The sequence below is a fragment of the Paramisgurnus dabryanus genome, chromosome 6 (genome assembly GCF_030506205.2).
Source record: "Paramisgurnus dabryanus chromosome 6, PD_genome_1.1, whole genome shotgun sequence".
Taxonomy (NCBI): domain Eukaryota; kingdom Metazoa; phylum Chordata; class Actinopteri; order Cypriniformes; family Cobitidae; genus Paramisgurnus; species Paramisgurnus dabryanus.
In genome coordinates, this window is record NC_133342.1 from 48,105,158 (window position 1) to 48,126,161 (window position 21,004).

General features: G+C 38.5%; 1 protein-coding gene across 1 annotated transcript in view; it reads right to left on the minus strand.

The window, feature by feature from the left end:
• Nucleotides 1–6,144: 6,144 nt before the first annotated feature.
• LOC135758096 (uncharacterized) overlaps nucleotides 6,145–21,004 on the minus strand; it is a 95,022-nt gene continuing 80,162 nt past the window's right edge. The window contains exons 7-9 of the mRNA XM_065272943.2: nucleotides 19,199–19,301; nucleotides 19,030–19,074; nucleotides 6,145–8,944 (exon numbers count right to left, since the gene is read on the minus strand). Of these exons, the coding sequence (XP_065129015.1) occupies nucleotides 6,669–8,944; nucleotides 19,030–19,074; nucleotides 19,199–19,301 (2,424 nt within the window). The 3' untranslated portion in view covers nucleotides 6,145–6,668. The remainder of the gene's footprint in view (nucleotides 8,945–19,029; nucleotides 19,075–19,198; nucleotides 19,302–21,004) is intronic.

Genomic DNA, 21,004 nt, shown 5'->3' on the forward strand with positions numbered 1-21,004 from the left:
AAACTTCATTACGACAGCCACTAGGGGGAGAACTCCGACTGTCGTTTCCGTATGTCGTGTGCAGTGGAAAGGCGGCTTAAGAAGTGGGAACAGGAGAAAGACTGTACACAGTTGAAGTGTTTCCCCTCTTCACTACACTCCACAAGGGCCGCAATCCACTCCACATTTGTATACCCTTCCCTCGCAAATGACGATGTGTGTCATTGCTTACAGTATGTTGCACGATTGTCCACTACTGGTGGAACACTTCAAATGGGTTTAAATGGAATGCCCTAGACCAGGGTTCCCCAAATCTTACCCTGGAGGGCCGGAGCACTGCAGAGTTTAGCTCCAACCCTGATCAAACACACCTGATTAAGCCAATCAAGGTCTTCATGATCACTAGACAATCACAGGTGGGTAAGTTTGATTAGGGTTGGACCTAAACTTTGTAGTGCTCCGGCCCTCCAGGGTAAGATTTGGGGAACCCTGCCCTAGACCAGTGGTTCTCAACTCCAGTCCTCGGGACCCACTGCTCTGCATATTGTGCATGTCTCCCTTATTTAACACACATAGATTCCATGAACTGAACTGAGTGTGTCAGATATGAGAGACATCCGAAATGTGCAGAGCAGTTGTGTCCCGAGGACTGGAGTTGAGAACCACTGCCCTAGACCAGGGATTCTCAACCAGTGGGCCCTTCCTTGAGCACCATCTGGTGGGCCGCGTAGGCAGTGGTAGACTATTGTCACATTTATTTATTTTTTAACTGAAAAATTATGTACATTTTCGCATCTAATTGTCCTCTTACGAATTTATGTAAATAAAAACGCTCAGTCACAATGCATTATGTAAAAGCCCATTTGAATATCACAACACCAATCACGTCACAACATCAGAAGTTTAATTCAGATGCAGTGTGATTGTGTTGCTGTAAAATGGATCATTTTTTTAAAAGAACTTCTGCTGCTGGAGACAATCCTGTGCAAGCAAGAGCTTCGAAATGTGTGGTGAGAAAATATGACGAGCTTAAACCATCAAAACTACAGAGACATTTGAACACAAAACACCCAGGCTGTGTTGAGAAGCCAAAATAATATTTTCTAAGAAAAAAAGACGGACTTCGGGCTCAACAAAAAGTCATAACATCGTTAACCACGCAATCAAAAGTCACCCTGAAAGCTAGCTATATGGTTGCCGCTCGTGGTAAGAAAGCTTTTACAATTGCTGAGGAACTCATTTTGCCAAGCGCTGTGAATATGTGTCGCAAGTAACTGGGTGATGCAGCTGCAATCAAAATTCAGACAATGCCACTTTCGGATGACACTGATGACATTGAATGCCAACTCGTGGAACGAATAAAGTTAAGCCCACATTTTGCCATACAACTGGACGAGTCGACGGACATCAGCAATGCCGCATTACTGTTAGTTTTTGTAAGATACTGCATGGATGGTAATCTTTGTGAAGATCTGCTTTTTTGCAAAGAACTTCCAATGTGAACAGCGGCAGATAATGTCATGAGTTGCCTTGATGATTACTTCATTCAAAAAGGTATTGATTGGAGATACTGCACAGGTGTTTGCACAAATGGCGCGTGCTGCTATGATGAAAAAACATCCCGGTGTTGTAAGTAAATCCAGGAGCGAGTGCCAGATGTAAAGTGGACACACTGTTTCTTACACAGGGAAAGTCTAGCAACAAAGCAGATGTCACCAGAACTAAATAAGGTCATGAACATCGCTGTGAAAACGGTTAACTACATTAAGAAAAATGCACTTAACTCAAGGTGTTTTGCTGCCCTGTGTGAACGACTTGATGCTGTACCACAGTGAAATAAGGTGGCTTTCAAGGGGATGTTTTGAACTGAGAAAAGAAGTGCACACATTTCTGAAAGAGCAGTGCTTTCTTCTTGCAGAGCATTTCACTGATTATCAATATTGTGCAAAACTGGCATACTTATCTGATATATTTGATCAGTTAAATCAGCTAAATGTGTCAATGCAAGGCAACAACAGCACAGTGTTTTTGGTTTCAGACAAAATTGAGGGATTCAAGAAAAAAACTCATTCTTTGGAATAGAAGAGTAAATAAGGGACGATTTGACATGTTTCCACACCTGAGTGAAACTTTGGAAGCTTTTCCTCATGTCAACATATCCAATGTTATGACCCAGCATTTCTCAAAAGTTTGCAGACTACTTCCCAGAGGACCCTCCACATGGAAACCTTTGGATTTTGGACCCGTTCTCTGTGGATCCTGCTTCATAAAAGACATGGCTCTGTCCACTGTGTTGGAAAATGAACTAATGGAATTATCAGCGGACAGTAGCTTAAAACTTAAACTCACACAAGTCAACCTTGCTTCATTTTGGTTACTAGCTGTCAATGAAAATCCCTCTCTGTCAAAGCGGGCAATAAAGTTTTTTAGCCTTTTACCACCACATACTTATGTGAGTCAGGATCTCACTGTGACTATCACAAAATCAAAAGCAAGGAGCAAACTGAAAGCTACTATTTTACATGTCAGTCTCTCACCCATTCCACCAAGGCTTGATCTTATTATTTCCAACAAACAAGCTCAAGTGTCTCACTGAGGGTTTGCTGAATGTGTATATGGTAGCATGATCTTTATTTATTGTTTGTTTCATATACATATGTATATATATATATATATATATATATATATATATATATATATATATATATATATATATATATATATATATATATTAGTAGTAGTTTCATGTGAACATGTCTTGTTCATGTAAATATGTACTGTTAATGTGTTGGGATTGATTAACTGTAAGATGGTTTTAAACAGTTATGCTCATATAACTAATTCTACTTGATACATTTTGCAAATTGGTGTGAATGAACGTTTCTGCTGTAGTACCAGGTATGTTATCCTGGATGTGGGAATGTATTTGATTTGTTATTTTAATAATTTTATTGGTCTGTAAAACAAAAATTCTGGTGTGCTGTTTGTATACAAAAGAAATAACTAAATATTAGATACCTGGCTAAGGGATGTGGATAAGAGTTTTTCCCCCTCCTGTGTTTGACCCAGTGATTGGTGTGACCTGCCCTGTTATTGTTACAGGAATAAATGCTGACTGCATACCTGCATCCTTTCTATGATTATACAGCATTCTGTTACGGTGGCATAACAATAACAGCATAGTATATAAGTGTATATTATCAATTTCTGTTATTCTGGGTTTATACAATCATATTTGTAAAGGTGGTCCTCGGAATAAAAAATCATTGGTGGGCCATGAGTTGCAAAAGGTAAAGAACCCCTGCCCTAGACCCTTGATCACTTGGGGTGAATGAAGTGCAGACACTGCAGGTGTGTTCAATGCGGTGCTGTGCCGATCGATCAGTGACAGTGTATGACATCAATGTGCATTGTGGTGTAAAGAGCTGTCTGAAGTGTATGTGTGAAGCTCCCATTTACATTTAGACATTTAGCAGAAGCTTTTATCCAACGCGACTTACAAAGACGAGGAAACAATCAAGCGACTGCTCATAAGGAGGCAATAATACAAGAGGTGTTTATACCAAGTTACAAGTTTTTACAATTCCGAAAAATACCTTTGTTGAGAAAGAAAGAGAGTTAGTTAGTGGTTTTTTTTTGTTTGATTGTTTTTAGATAGATGAGGTGTGTCTTAAGTCAGTATCATTTTGTCTTGTATATTTGGAAAAGATGAGTTTTTTTGTTGTTTTTTGAATGTAGCGAGTGATGTGGCTGATCTGACTCCTAAAGGAAGATCATTCACCAAGCAGGGAGTAGTGAAGAAAAATGAGCAGGAACGTGATTATCTGCCCTTTTGTGAAGGTAAGACAAAGCTGCTCCTTTGCTGAACGTAAGGTTCTGGATGGGGTGTAGGAATGCAGGAATGTCTGTCAAAATCAAGGGAATGAGGGTCTGTCCATAAACTTCCCTCATCCACTTCACAAAGTGAAATGCACTTCAACATGGTGGCGGGCAAGTGCTTAGGGAAGTTTGCGAGTGCCTGTCTAAAAGTTGAGTGGAACGCACCCAAGGTCTGACTGAAGGAGGGTTAGGATAAAGGGCGATTTATAGTCGTGCGTAGGTCCTACGGCGTAGCAGCGACGGCGTAGGTTCCGCGTCGGTTTTCATTTATACTTGTTAGTTGCCGTCCGCGTCGACGTGCAAACACACGCGAAACCGCTGGTTGTCAGTAATCACGCGTGTAACCACAGTAGCAGCAGAAGTCGTCACAGAAGAAGAAGCTAAGCAAGTTAACCCACAAACGAAGAAGAAATAGCAACTTGTTGTGTATAATTTGAGAAGACCAGCAATGATGGAAGTAAGTAAACAGCGACTTATGTTTCAGTTTGAGTTATACCATGGTCTGTTTAAATACTCGATTCTGATTGGCTGGAAGGTGTGCATTAAAACCGTTTAACGCACAGGTAGTTCCAGTCAGTTTGATTAAAGTTAGAAATTAATCCACTACTATAAACATTGGTAACCATAGTAACACAGTTACACTTGCAGAGAGAGCGAGAGAGAGATTTCCAACTGTTTGATTTTTGTTTTCATTTAATTTAATCCATTTCAATAAATGTAATGTGTCCTTATATAGTAATCGTGGTTAGAGACGTCGGTTTTATTTCACACTTTACATAATTCATTTAAATAAATGATTAGTTCAAATAAAGATTGCCTTGTCACTGTCAGTGTTGGCTGTCATTCATAAATTATTTAATGAATTTAAATAAATATGATAATTCATTTAAATAAATGCAATACAATGGCACTACTTTATTTAAAGCGGACGGAGTGCGAGCCTTAACTTAAGAAGATGACAGTAATTTTTTACCTGTCGGTTAAAATTACACTGTAAACATTAATTACAGCTTTAACTTGGCAAATAACCAAGGTATAAGCGGGATAATCCACGGCTAGCCATGCATTAAAGGGTTTTAATGCACTTCGCAGAGGCAACCACCCTCCGCTATGCGTGGGGTGGTTCTTCGCCTCTACGTCGTGCATTAAAACCCTTTAATGCATGGCTGGCCGTGGATTATCCCTTACTTAAATCACTCCTCAACTTGGCTCATCTTTGTTTTCACCGTCTCAAACGGAAATACCTATGACGCAGTTTTTTTTACCTGACGGGAGGGGTTCTGGTGGACCAATCACAGCGCTTAAGGTCCGAGTAGAGCCGATGCGCTGTTAGAAATTTTGTGAGGTGCGCGTCAGGCTACGCAGAGCTACGCACAGGCTACGGATAGCCTACGCCGTAGCTACGCCGTAGGACCTACGCACGACTATAAATCGCCCTTAAGGGTTGCAGCCAGCTGAGATGCAGTTTGTGGCATTTTTATTAAAGGCAATGTTATTTGTTTCATATTCACTTCTTAGTGCAACCATTTAGTGTCTTTCAGGCTTAAACACATATCAACAAAGATGTTATAGGTGGGGTAGACATTCATCATTTGTTAAAGGTCACGTTCTTCCTGATTCCATTTTTTTTTTACTTTAGTTAGTGTGTAATGTTGCTGTAATGATAAAGCTCAAAGTTCACTGCGAGGCGATATATTTTCTTTAACAGAATTCCCAGCAAATGGCCGGTTTGGACTACAGCCCTCTACTTCCCGGTTGAATGACATCAAAGCGAGAGTGTTTGACTAAACTCTGCCCACAGAAATAAATCAGTCAGCTCAAACGGCTCAGGCTAAGCTAAGCTGCTGTCGAATCACAACACACTAAACAAGCTACACAATCAGAACTCATTACGTATTTCTGAAGGAGGGACTTCATAGAACAAGGAAGACATCAGCCCATTTTTTAGGACAGTGAAAACAGTGCTATACAGATAAATAAATTGTGTACGGGACCTTTAAATACTAATGAAATGACTGTGAAAATAAGGTGTTTCAATTATGCCTTATGTTTTGACTGAAATATTTAAAACAATGTCAAGTTACAATTGATCTGATATTATGGTTTAAATGTGTATCTTAATAAACCTGTTTACTGTGCAGCATTTTGACACACAATGACAGAGAAGTTCAGGTTAAATGTAAATGAAGACATCTGGAATAACTGATTGTCCTTGAGATAATGCAGCCATAATTACACTGACCTGAAAAAAAGATTTTTTTTGTTTTAAGTTTTATTGGTCATATAAACAACATTTTTTGAATTTCCTAATACAACTTGTTTGTTCTTATTGTTTACACACAGGTGAATAATGTTGCAAAGTATAGAAACAATAATATTAGTAATAAATAAATATTCATTACAATATAGAATACATCAATGTAATCTTTTATATGAATATTACTACTAAATTACAATTATTTACTCTTTAAATGACTTCTTTCAAATGCCGAATAGTAATGTAATGTCACATGGAAATAAATGTTAAACAGACATGACTTCAAAGCCCAGAAGGGCTTAAATGCTATTTTTTATGCTACATATCTGTATTTGGCCACAACAGGCATTTACAGTAGTAAAAAATAATGCAATGGTAACACTTCCATAAATTAGGAATGGAGTTACATCAAGTTACATTGGGCTGACTGCTAAGTTGTATTGGACACTTTTACACTTTAACACTTCATGCATCTTGGACTGAAATATGAAAGTAACAAAAAAATCCTTATTCAAATGCAGCCATGAGACAAAACTGAATGAAATGAATGAAACTAATAATTATGGTGCTGCTTTTCAAAATCCCAGGGGTAAAAGCTAGATGTGTTTGGATCAGAGCCAAATAACATCTCTGTCACACTTTGCTGCACAGTATCTGATGAACGTGAGGACACCATTTTACTGAGCTCAGAACAAAATTGGTTAATGTCAGCAACGTCAGGCTTTCTTGTAACATTTACAGCGTTAATTGTAATATCTTCAGCTTGTTTGCTTATATTGAGCGCATTGGAGTCAAAAGCAGTGGTACTAAAATCAAAAACAGAATGTTTCATGGTGTCAAACATCTCAGGGTTGGGGACGCTTATTTCTGAGGTTTTCCACACAGAACTGCAGTTATTTGCCTGAGAAGAAAGACCATTTGATGCCATAGGGCTACGTTTGGTTTCTTCAGTAACTGGACATCCGTCTCCAGGGATTACACTGTTCTCAATGTTTTCAGCACTATAGCTTTCTATCTTTTGTGGAAAAGGACAGACAATGTAACAATCATCAAGTTCAGATCCATTGAGATTATCACTTAGCACATCACAGGATACAGTATTAAAGAAAGACATGGGCTTCTTATCAGGATCACTTAAATCTGTGGAAGCTAGTTGAGGAGTGAAGGACTGACTGTTAATGATATAATTAAACTCACACTTCTCCGTTTCTGAGTCAAATATGCCGGTATCAACAGATTTGGGACTGAATGGATCGGTTGTATCATCTTTGCTTGTTGGGTAACATGGGTCTTGAAGAGAAAAACTATATTTTCTTGTGTCCATAGGGTCTTGACTTACAGGGGTTGGAGTATCAACTTCATGGTACCCGGAATCAAGTCTTGGAGCATTATGAGGGTTTATTGTGTACATTTCTTCAAATTCAGACACACAGTCAGTCGACTCGGTGGATAGGGGACTGAATGGGTCAAAATACTGAAGATCAGATTTGCTTACAGCCAGCCTTTCAGGACAGTGTGATTCATGCTGTTGTGAATCACTGGCATCAAGGTTGAGTTTCTCATCAGCAGAAAGCTGGTCAGTAGCTGAAGCCTCTGTGTTGCTGGGCAGACTATAGACGCCTTTAACTGTAGATTTTAAAGGTGTAAAAACTTCTGTATCCTGGAATAGTGAATCAAGAATGTTTGTATATGTGCTTGGATTTGCTTTCCATTGGTCATTATTATCTGAATTAGGTATGTTTTCACAAGCAATCTGATCCTCGCATGTAAGAAGTGAAGTGTTTAAATTCCACATTTCATATTCGTTTACTGCCATCTCCAGTTTTACGTTGTCAACACATTTCTCAACATAACCGATCAGGCTATGGTGTTTGGTGTCTTCAGGCTTGGGGGTGCAACACTTGAATGGATCTGTGTCATTAGATTCAGGGCTTAAAGAATTGTCCTTCCAGGGTAACCCACACTTCTTCACATCATTGGAATCAGGACAAACTGGACTGGGATTATGTAGCTCAGGACTACTAGGGTCTAATCTAACTGTGAAAAAGAACATGTCTCCATATTTGTAGTCATATGCATCTAAAGCAGTGATCTGGTCACTTCTGATGTCACACGAGGTACCTGGATTATTAAGGTCTAGGGGGGAGGTCTCAACATTTCCAAGTTCAGGGTGACAGCAATCTTTGTCACTTGCAGCATATTTTTCAGAAGTGATAATACTTTGATGTTCAAAAGTCTTGACAGTATCACTTACACCTGGGTAGGACTCAGTGTCACATGGGCTAAGAGGAAACTCAGTATAGGACCCTGTGATGATCTTCTGTAGACCACACAGCAATCCAGTCTGTACCCTGTCTTCCTCCTCCTCCTCTTCAACATCACCATCACTGGAATCGCACTCTGAAGAGCTGTGACCTGGGACAGATTTATAGACACAGTCTTCATCAAGCTGTGGGCTAACAGCTTTTGTTAATACAGCTAGTTGTACTGCATCAAGAATTTGGTCTTGTGTTATGCTTGTTCCAGGCTCAGGACAGGTATTACTACGAGACTTCAGACCTATACTTTGAGTGGGCGTGGACAAACAGCGATCAAGCTTTCGGGTGGACTGTTTAAAATGAGCATCTACCGGCAGATTGACCGGAGTGTTAAAAGTACCATAGTCTTTGTCTCTTCCACCAGACTGGAGAGGGTAGTGCACTGTTTCTGGAAGACTCTTGTCTTCTGTGATCAATATATCATCACAACACTTTTCTTCTGTTACGTCGACAAAGAGCATGTCGGAGGCAAAAGGGTCCGTGCCTTTGAATGGATCCCTTGGTAAACATTCTACGAGAAAACAACTCCATATTAGTTATTACTGACTTACAATGGATTACCTTTTCTTGTGCAATCAGCCAAGTCCAGTGTTGGAGAAGAGCTAACAAAAGCAACTTTCATCATTTATATATTTAATTTGTAGTTTTGAATGCAGTTGCAAGGTTTTACAGCACTGAATTCAGTTGTGGACAGTGCAAAAGTGTTTTAACTAGGGATGCACCGGTTGACCTGCCATTAATCGGAAATGGACGGTTTTTGCTTATGATGTCAACTTTTTTTTCCGGTCGATTTTTCCACACACAGACTACATTTTTACTAATTCGCGAACATGTCTTTTGTGTGGACGTATTCCGAAATCTGTGCACATGACGTGAAGATTGCTATCTGCATTCTGCAATGTCTGCAAAGGACAAGTTAATCGCATAGGAACATCACAGGGCTCTCAAGTCTCATGCATTCACATCTTATGCATTCACAGTAACACACACGCATTTCAGTCAGTTCACACATCATACCTTGTATTTCTCTTGCAAAGAGGAAACTGATAACTTTTCCTGCTATATACAATTAAAGGACAAGGCGTAGGAAAGTTCTCAATCAAGTTCATAGCTGTCTCGAGTTTTTTTAATGTATGTTCAACTTTACCCTACAACACAAAAACTGACATGCAGATGATTAAAGTACCGCAAAAACTATTAAAGAAATCATACAGAGGAGTCTGCTTTTCAAATTGCTCCTACGCAAGCATGGGGTGAAAGTTAGATAAGCAAGATCCGATGAATGCGGTAAATAACGCAACTTTCTTAAAGCTCCACTGTGTACTTTTTTGAGTTAATTCTTAGCAAAAACCCATGTTTTCTTTCAAAAGTATGTGCTCATTCATGTGTAATTACTTCCACCCCATTAATCAAAGTATTCTCGTAAGTGTAGAATCTGTTATTTAAAATGCATACCGTCGAATCGCTCTCTGGCTGAATCCATGTTGTGCTTCCATCTTTGAAATACATTCGCCGACGAGGGACATTCCTGAAATTCAAGCTCCGCCTTTCGTGCTTTCAGACTACTCTCACGCTGGCCGCTAGCTGAAGCCTCCAGAGGTTGCATGTGTAGGCGGTATACGTCATCAAGACAGTCTTATTTCAGAATATTAACAATTATAAAGCTGACAATTATTCGAATGTAATGCTCAGTTGAATTAAATATACCAGGCTTGATGACGTATGCAGCCTACGCCTGCGTAGCTGAATCCTTCGGATTTTACAACAGCCGCACACCGTGATGAACCTGCGATCTAATGCTTTGATTTGAAAGCCTGTTGAAGACATATTCTCGAGGACATTAAAACAAGTCGCCAAGGAAGCGAAACGGGGATTTTAAACGACAACGCGATAGGAAAAAACATCAAGACCAAAGTCAATATTGGAGTTAGTTTTCCAAGATGGGGCTCAACGGGACACTGAAGTTGCTACTTTCTATCTTCTCCACAGGTAATTCAGCATATTCGTTTACATCGATACAGTCTATGTTGTAAACTTGAAGTTTTATAGTTCCTTGGCTAACTATAGCATGGTTATGCAGTTAGTGTAAACACGCATGTGGTTTAATGTGTTCGAACAGCCACACGCCGTCTCTCCGCCCATTTATGTAATCTGAGGTACTGAGATAAATGTTTTTCATCTTTTCTGACCTCTAGCACAAACACACGGTGACAGCCCTATTTTTAGCCTTTCATTGATAAAAGCGTCTCATCTGCGCGTCTTTCGTTTTATTTTACAAGCGTGTGACAGTTGCGCGATCTTTTTTCACCAATATGAGAGAAAGCTCTTACATATACACGGACATGTAACATGTTTACTTAAAACATAAGCATTGTACTCTGACATAATATTAGTTTGTGTCCATTTAAACCCGTCATTACTCCCGCTCATGTTTAAATGACAGAGAGGGACTCGTCCACAGACCATCTCCTCAGTATTCTGGAGAGAAAAAGGACAAAAAGAGACGGATTTAAACACCAAGTGTAAAAGTAATGTGTCTCTCTCGTCCTCTTGTGATCTGATCGACGAAAACACATGTTAATACCAAGTTTAACAGCCCCTGTGATATTTTTCCTCGCGTCGATGAAAAAGGAGTGTCTAAGCTACGTTTATGGTTGCTTTTTGTATGTGATTTTAAGCAGACATATCATGAAAATCAGACTTTTTCCATGTTAAACATAAATCTGTGTGGTTTGATGGATCACAGGCAAAGGACATTGCAAATTGTTCATTTTTTTCATTGCTTTTGCTTTGTAGCTACTGGAAGCCATGTTAACCTTGGCATGACACGGCCGGGCCACCGTACGAGTTAAAACGCATTCCGAATGGGGGGGGCTAGAAAGTAATATTCAGTTGCTTGTCATATAGACTTTCACCGCTAGATGGGAGTAGATCCTACACAGTGGAGCTTTAAATATAGCCAAATTCTTGCTAAATTATGATTGATTTGTTCAAAAACTCTCAACTGTTTGCAGTCAGAAGCTTTAGCTTACCTGAAACCAATGAAATAAGAATACAAAGGCCTCCTGAAAATAATAAAAGGACTAGAGATGTACTTCATTACTATTGCCATGTAGTCTTATCTCTCTCACACACACACATCTTAAAATACAAGCTGATGGCAAGTTGTGCAATCCTACTGTAGCCTATACAATACAGATTTTAATTAAATTTTATAAATTTGTATATTTTTTAAAATATAAAAAACAGTTTTTTATTTGGATTAATGTAACTGTCTTTTATCAGACTTACCAATTGGTATAATTTATATTTGTGCTGGTCAGTTATGAACAATAGTTAAAATTGAAATGCTAGCAAAAACTTGATAGTTATTGTTTTTAATATCCAAATCCAAGTTTAGCCTGTTAAATACCAAATAAAAATCTTTTATGTATACTTTCATTCTTTCTTGTTTGTTGCTTGATAAGAAAAAAATGTAAAAAAAAATTTGCGTCAGTTTTTTATGCATTGGGTAAGAGCACCATCTACTGTATAATAGCCGAATTTCAAATTACCGTAAAAACTCATTGGGAAAGCTTAATTGGCAGGAAAATGTTTTCTCTTAATCACGTTGCGTGTATCATTTAACTCATTTAACCTGATTTATTAAGGTTTACGCTTGTGAAATAGGGATTATCACGCTTCCGAAACGAAGGCTAGATGTCACTGCTCTGTTGTAAGTCGAACAAACAACGCCAATTCTGCTTAGGTTTTCTTGAATTCCTGACCGAAATGAGTCTAGGGTCCCTATTTTAACGATCTAAGCGCATTGTCTAAAGCCCGGTATACACTGTGCGATTTTAAATAGTCTTTTAGGATTGTTGCTTGCCACACTGTGCGATAAAGATCGTAATTAAGTCCATGTCACACTATATGATCTCAGTTTCCCTCAATGTCAGACTGTACGAGTTTAAAGACTTTTTAAAAATCGGACGCATGCAAACAAACGCATCCGCAGTTTTATGTCATCGATTGATGAAAGCTGGGAAAACACACGCTGAAGCGAAGGCTAACAAACCGAAACAACATCTACTGTTCATTTTAATCATGACTTGTCTTGAGCATGAAAAGAAGAAAAAACGAAGGAGAAGAGTACCTGGCATTTGAATTTCCAGCGCGTTTTCTCTCCAGGCTGCTTCATTTTTATTCTATCATGGTACAGTGGCGATGACACGTTGTACAAACACTCTTTATTGTTTCCATAACTCCACAAGTTTCTCCTCCTGCTGTACAGTCTACCTGGTTCTTTTTACATTTGTCTGCATTGATTTGTTGTTGTCGCCGCACTAACTGTGTCATCGCGTTCTGTGCTTCTATTGGTTATTGAGCTGCCGGTTGTCGTAGGGAGATGTCACACAGCAGGATTGTATCTCAAAATTTCTGACACTGCCAGAATTTTGTCGGAGGATAATTTTGATCGCAACGGTCATTAATCGGCTGTCTGTGAACATGTCAAACTAGCCATCAAAGACAGCAGATTTTAGCCTGGGATTCTAGAAATCGTTTAGGATTTCAAAATTTGTCCCAGACAGCTAAATCCTGGCTGAAATCTCACAGTGTGCACTGGGCTTAAAGCGCACAGTCTAAATGGGCGTGTCCAAATCGACTTTTGCCAATATAACGACAGGAAAAATGGTTTGTGCACCAAGCACATGGTCGAAAAGGGTTGTTCTTATTCTTCTAATGAGTAATGGGTGTGTTTTGGGAGTAACGTGCAATAAACCAATGAAAGTCTCAGCTCTCATCCCCTTTAAAAGCCAGTTGCGCTATATGTCTAATCCCTATTTAGATGACGGACTTTGTAAACTGAAAAACTAAGCGGAGGAGGAAGATCCCCAGTTTAAGATTCATGTTAAATAATTGTGTTGTTTTTCACTTGTATTGCAATTATTATTTTTTGGATTAAAACCTTTAAAACCCGTTTTCTTTTAGTCGTGGAAGTAAAAATGTCAGGCTTTTAATTGCTGTAAATGTATGGCTATCCAATATCATCAAAAAATAATTTATAAGTATGAAAGAAAAGGTTTGTACTGTAAAAATACTTTATTTGTAACAAACAGGAGATAAAGAATTTACAAAGCACTCGGACAGCAGCATGTTTTTTTTAAAGTATTACTTAACAAATTTTCTCATCCCACCAAATCCAGAGTTATTATATACAATAAATCCGTGGGGTAGCATTTAAAAAACATTTAAAAATAGAAGCATGTTTAAAGCAAAGCATTTATTAACAGGCTACAGGTGAAGCAGCTCTTTACCAAGAGACTCAATAATAATCTTTTACATTTCAATCCTTTAATCTTTCATATTAAAAAACGTTTATGTGCTGCTGCGCATTTCTGTATTACTAATGTGCTCTATAAATAACAAAACACTATTGCACCATTGACTTTAGACTTTAGACCATGTTTTTGTTGGTCAATGGCGTAGTCTATTTTAGTTGCCTTAAAAATAGCAACGCGCCAACAATGCGCCTAAACACACCTCGTTTTTAGATCAGAATGCCCATGGGGCAACAAATGGGCCGCAATGCATTTGCTATTTAAACAACGTGGCGCTAAACGTGAACATGATCATTGCGCTGGGTTGAAACTAGCAAAAACACTTGTGTCGCGCATTGCGCCGGGTGTATGATAGAGCCCTAGAAGTGGATGATGTGGCACTTTTTACAACATTGCAGTGTTTAAAAGCAGCTTTACAAGAAGGGCTTGACATTAACACCTGCCAACCCCTGCCAAATGCTGGTTATGTGAAATTATTAACATTGCGCAATGACACTGGGAAACTACAACTACCATGAACACTCCCGGCACCCAGGGCAACGTACTGAGGCCGTTTGTTAAGACGCGCGCGCAATCAGCTGATTTACTGCTGTTGTTTGTCGAGGGTTTTTGTGTTTATCTTTTTAGTTAATCTTCTACACCCCTGCTCTAATTTTAATATATTCATTAGAAGTTCATCTATTTATGCCTTTCTAGCATGTTTTTCATGCACCTAAATATATGATATGATCTATACTGATATTTCCAGCTAAATAATGTAGTCTTAATTTGGGTGGTCAGTCTGAATTTAAAAAGTCAATCTGGATCTAATCTAGCTAAATCGAGTAAAATTACTAAAGTTAAAGTCATTTTAGGATGCCAAAGTCAAGTTTAATCATATAAAATGTATTTTAGCAACAAAATTGTGGCCAGTGAAAATGGTGAATGGCAAGTAACTTTGGAAAACAACTAGCTGCTTTGACTGGTGAGCAAAAAAGTTCATGTCAAGCCCTGTTTACAAGAGAAGAAACCATAGAAAATGGGGGAATTATTTATATATAGAATATAAATGAATAAAATAGAATTGGATATATGGTATTACTGCAAAGTTTTGTTTTCGCACAAATAAATAAAAATTAGAACGGTATTTACTAATAAAATGGTATTAACTTTCTTTCGAGTATAAGATAGGCATCATACTAAATTAGACATGTCTTTCCATCTTATGTGAAAATGGCCCCTAACAAAAGAATTACGTGATAGCAGGGTTTTATATTACATAAAGAATTTGCAATATGAACAGCAGTGCAAAAACATCATTAGGTGCATCTCAGCACCATACTAGTGAAGTCTATAGAAATTAAAGCTATATCAACAGAGATTACTAAACCCTAAATTAATCTGTATTTCTTCAATTGAGTCATTCTCTGGAAGTGGCCGTGCACATTTAAATATTTTCCCGTATTTTTTATCTTTCCATTATAAAATCCCGCTGGACATATTTGATATGTTTGCTACATTTGCCGCCGGGAAAGCAGGCGGCAGTATAAGTTGTACCATCTCACTCAAACGACTCCAGCCAAAAAAAAAACAGGAAGAAGAACATCATCCACAGGAAGGAAGATGACGAGGCGCATGGAACGTTTCTGCAAATGCAGTGCCCACTGATACGCTCACTCAGTGAACATGTCTGCCCACTCCTTGCATTCACAAACTTGGACAAGAATGCGACGGTGTGCAGCACATTCTTTGTTACTTTGCTTGTTGGGAAACACTGCTGTTTGTGCTTTACTGTCATGTAAAATCAGTCACACTTGTCAAGCATACAAATAAACTCCTTAGAAGGTCTTAAGGATTGCAACATCTGCGACCTATGTGTATAACATGTCCTTTCAACATGATCTCACAAAGTTCCGTGGGATAGTCACGGAATTTTGTGCTCATTTTTCCGTGGCATTCTCACGGATCTCCGCATTTTTCCGTGGCCCTGCTACGGACTGTCTTTTTCCGTGGCATTCTCACGGATTGGTTACTCAACTGCTTTTTCCTATTTTCAAACCATTTTCGCTTCGGTTTAGGGTTAGATTTGGTGTTTGCATTAGTATGTCACTTTAACTATTGGTTTATATAATTTTTTCTGATTTATTCTTTTATATTTTCTAAACTTTAAACAATTGTCGCCTGGCGTTGGGGTTAGAGTTGGGTTTGGGTAGGGATGTCATTTCATGTAAATCTAACCCTAAACCGAAGCGAAAATGGTAAGAAAATAGGACAAAACAGTTGAGTAACCAATCCGTGAGAATGCCACGGAAAAAGACAGTCCGTAGCAGGGCCACGGAAAAATGCGGAGATCCGTGAGAATGCCACGGAAAAATGAGCACAAAATTCCGTGACTATGCCACGGAAGTTCGTGAGATCAGGTTGTGTCCTTTGCAGATTCAGGAGAGCTACAGAAATGAAAAAAGTATCCCCGTTCATTCTCTTGGTTAGACCAGGGGTTTTCAAATGGTGGGTCCGGACCATCTAGTGGATTGCGCAATTAAATTTACATTTAATTCATACATTAAAAAGATAAACTACTCTATTTTAAAATACAACCAATTTCTTTTTTGTATTTCTAAATTTATTTTTCTGCATATTTTTAAAAAAATATATTTTTGTGGGTCCTGAGGTAGATTATAGCTGTCTAAGTGGGCCACGGAATGGGAGGTTAATGTTGGGTTTAGAAAATTTCCCAATGTTTACAGGTATGGCATGTAGACCAGTGGTCTCAAACTTCCATTTGGGGCCCATCCCACCCCCTCTTTGCAGCCCACATCTACTGCCAAAAATATAACATAATCTGGCCTGCAGAAAGATTTTTTATCACTTTGATTGATTTACGTTTTATTTTTTATCTAAACGTTTGAGGTTCCGTTTACATGTCGCGTTTAACAACTCACATTAAAGACGTGCCAAGACGTTTCTTTACTCACAAGAGGTTGCGCTCCAGTGGCGTGGTGTCTTTTGTTGCTATGCAACCTTGAGCAGCACTCTCTGTTATGCTGAGGATAACGGAATGAGTGATCGGAATTTAATTGTTTATCTGCACTTTGCGTCAATCATATCATCATGCGATCAGTTAATCGGTTTGGGACGACTTTGGATTGTTCATCGAGAGAATGATATGTAGCTTGCTATGCAATTACACATAGAGCAGTAATATAATTTTTTTCTGCCCAACATTGACTACCCATTCAAAAGTTTTAGGATCACTTTCACTTATTATTAATATTTTCCACATATTACTATAATAGCAAATTCATTAAAACCATGGAATAACAGAGATGGAACATAAATAACTTAAAGGGATATTTCACCCAAAAATGAAAATTCTTTCATCATTTACTCACCCTCATGTTGTTCTAAACCTGTATGAATTTTTTTATTGTGATGAACACAAAATAAGATATTTTGATAAATGATGGTATGCACACAGCTTTTTGTAACCATTGACTTCCATAGTGTAACCATCTTTTATCAAAATATCTTCTTTTGTGTTCATCAAAATATCCCTTTAATACTGTGACTGAAAAAATCCAAATAAATCAAAACAGAAACTCCTACTGGTGGTATTATAATAGTTCATAAATGTATTCAGCAATTAGGCTAAGTTATTTAAGATAATGTTAATAAAATATTTATTTACTGTTACAAAATAATGTTTATTAAAAAGATAGAAACCACTGCTTGTATTTTGTTAAGTATTATTATACGTTAAAATATTATACAATGAAATATTGTGCTTTTTTTGAACGTTAAAATAGCTCAATGGCTATGAAATGTCATTCTCAGAAATGGCCTTAAGCCAGTTTGAGACCTCTGATGTAAAGCATTTATTCCTAAATCGCCCATAAGCTTTGCTTATTTTGCTTTTCTGCTCTTGGTAGTTTACGTTGGTCATTAGTTGCACTTTTTTGGAATTGCACTTTTGTGCTAATGTTGCCCCGTTTAGTAAATATGGTCCTTAAGCTTGTGACTTATATAAAACTTTACTGGGGCAGTTGTAGCCTAGTGGTTAGGGTGTCTGGCTTGCAACCATAGAGTGTCTGGTTGGGGCGACTGGTGGGTTGGGGCTGTGGTGCCCATGAGACAGCTCAAACATGCATTTTAGTCTGGAACTTAAAGGGGCAGTACCCTTGAATATGATTTTAATATGTACCATATAGGTACAGATGTGTAAAGGTTTTTTCCAATATGTAGCTTTAAGGTATTGACATGAACTTGAGGTAAATGGGTATAATTTTTGAAAGGGTACCACCCCAGTGACAGCTTTTGTACCTGTTTTCTAAGAGTACCTGACAGCTTTTGTACCTATGTGTATATATATATAGTTCTTGATTTTTAAAAAGGTAACATTCAAAAAATATATACGTATATACATTAAACCATAAAGAAATAAATTACAATCTACATTTTCATCTGTTTAACTCTTTCCCCGCCATTGACGAGATATCTCGTCAATCTGCAATACCGCTATTATCCACCAGGGCGCAACTTATAAAAACCGTAAGTATTGCCCTAGGGTAAACAGCTATATGTCCGTGTATGTTTTAAAGATCGCTCTGCATCTGATCTCTTTCAAAAGTCCTTCACAAAAATGGAATTATCTCAGCTTTTTGCTCAAACTTTGGTGTTTTTGATGAAACCTACACATATTTGAGAGGTGATAAAATCAGAACACATGAAGGTAGGATGAAACGGATTTTTTTGTTTGAAAGCAGAGGGTCTGTTCTTTTATTTCATATATTGTATGTTTATATATTTTAAAAGGAGCATTTTCTGGAAGGCATTAAACTTTTGTGAAAATCATGAAAAATGCTGGCGGTGAAAGAGTTAATATCTTTAGCCATAAGAAAAGTGTTTTAAAGATTATAGGTAGATGGGGGCTAGTTTTCTCAGTTTAATATTCCTCCTGCCACCCTCTTTAATTCTTAATTTTCATTAGGGTTTCTCAGTTACAGTTGCTGAAACCTCAATGTACCAAAATATCCAATGTATTCAAAATGTACCAGTTTGAGTCTCTTTTGCACTGATAAAAAAACAGTGGTGTTATCGCCCACGACAACGTCAACCCCTGGGTGTTAAACATCACATAAGCCTTTAGTTTGAGTTAGTTTTTTATGAGTGTCTTGTAGTTTGATGAGGACCATTTTTCCAGTAGCTCTCCCAACACTGCTTCACTGTAGTGCACTGTAGAAAATAAAAAAATAAAAAAACTCCACAGAAGATATAATATGGTTATACTTTTACCAACCTGTCACATCAGCCTTTGGAAAATGATCATCTCCAAAAACATCACCTGGGTGAAAAGTGTTAAAAACAATCAGGTTGATGCCTCAACAGACACTTGTACAGTAAATGTACAGTAAATGTACAGAAAATGTCAATTTCAAACACAACCTTACTGTTAAAACACAGCTCACCTTCAGTGAAGGGATTTGGATGAAAGAAATCAAATTGTCTGTTCGTGGCCTGACTGGGGTGAACAAACTCAAAGTCTTCCTCCTCAATATCAGAAGAGTCCAACTGTTTGAAAAGAGAGAAAAAATCATGCGAACATCAACAAGTCTACTTTATTCAGAATTTATACAAATGTAAAACTCCAATTCTAAATTACAAGTGCGTAGTCTGTTTTAAAGATGTTCATCAAAATCATTTCGGGGATCCACTTCATGTTAGCCCACTTTACTAACAGCTTTATAACACGCCCCCATTAAATGTTCATTGTTACAAAAAATGCTATTGTTAAGTACCTATTAAAAATGTTGAGGCAATTTAGACATCATTTTGGTTTAGACGCGTACCCTCGTTTCCTAGCTTTCCTAGTGGTACTCCTATTGACTCCTTCCTTAAAGCGATAGTTCATCTTTAAAGCGATAGATCTCTATCTCTAACCATCCTCATAGTTGCATACTGCCACCTACCGTATTGGGTTGCACGACATGAGGGCACATATACACTATACGGGGCTCCCGATACAGTAGGTGGCGGTATGCACATTTGAAGTTGTTTCACAACCCGCCATTAAACACTACAAGAATAAGACGGTGATCTGAATGCACATATTGCTTTGGGGATAGTGTTGTATTGGCGGTAAAGAATTATATAAACACTGTTTGATTTCTTAAACAAACCGATCTTGTTGTTTCTTAGGACATCGATGTGTCATCACGAGCCGCCGGGTTTAATTGGAATTGGTCTGTGCATGTTTTTTTCTTTATCAGATTTAGTTACCATCCACATGCATTATACAACTGACAGACTGAAACGGTTGGAGTTCAAAAAATCTACATTTGTGTTCTACTGAAGAACCAAAGTCTCCTACATCTTGGATGGCCTGGGGGTAAGCTGATAAACATAAAAATTTTATTTTAAGATAAACCATCCCTTGTCACGGTAGGAAATCCACTGTTCCTCCGTGTCATGTGTGTGTGTGTTTGTTTGTCACTCACCCTCTGCCATGTGCTCGTTAGAGCAATTCCCTCCACCTGTGTGTTGATTGTCTCGCTCCAGCTGTTCATCATTACATCACCTCCATAAATACTCACCTGACTTTCTGTTCCCTGCCAGATTCTCACTTTGTGTTTGACACCGTGTTGTTTGGTTGTTACGTGTTCTGTTGGATTACGTTTCCAGTTGGATGTTTATTGTCGTCGTCGTCTTCGTGTGGATGTTCCTGTGTTCAGCCTGGATTTCACCACTGCTCACCACTCCACCAACGTCGCACTCAAACATCAACTTCCACCGTAGTCTTCGCCACCATTGCCAACAACAACAACACCGGACTGTTACTTCCGCTTTGACTCCCTATACTCTCTCTGTGTTTATTTTTAAATAAACATTGTTCAATTATTCCCCTGCAGTTGTTTCCACTCCTTAGGTGTCATTACAGAAGAATCTGGCCAACATGGAAGCAGCGGGGGAACAACCCATTTCCGCGTTGGAGGAGTTTCTCCAGCGATCGTTGGCTAGGATGGATCACCAGGACAAGGCTATCGACGATATGCCGAAGGCTGTCCATGCGATTGGAGCGAAAGTTTCCGAGCTCTCTCAGCGATCTCCACACACCACGCTACCCACTGCGCCACCCACGCCGCCCGCATCATCTTAACCTCCAGGGGGTAGTTCTTTTCATGAACCCCGGTTACTGATTCCTGAAAAGTATTCTGGTGAGCCCAATTACTGCCGTACATTTCTGTCACATTGCTCTCTTCATTTTGCCCAACAGC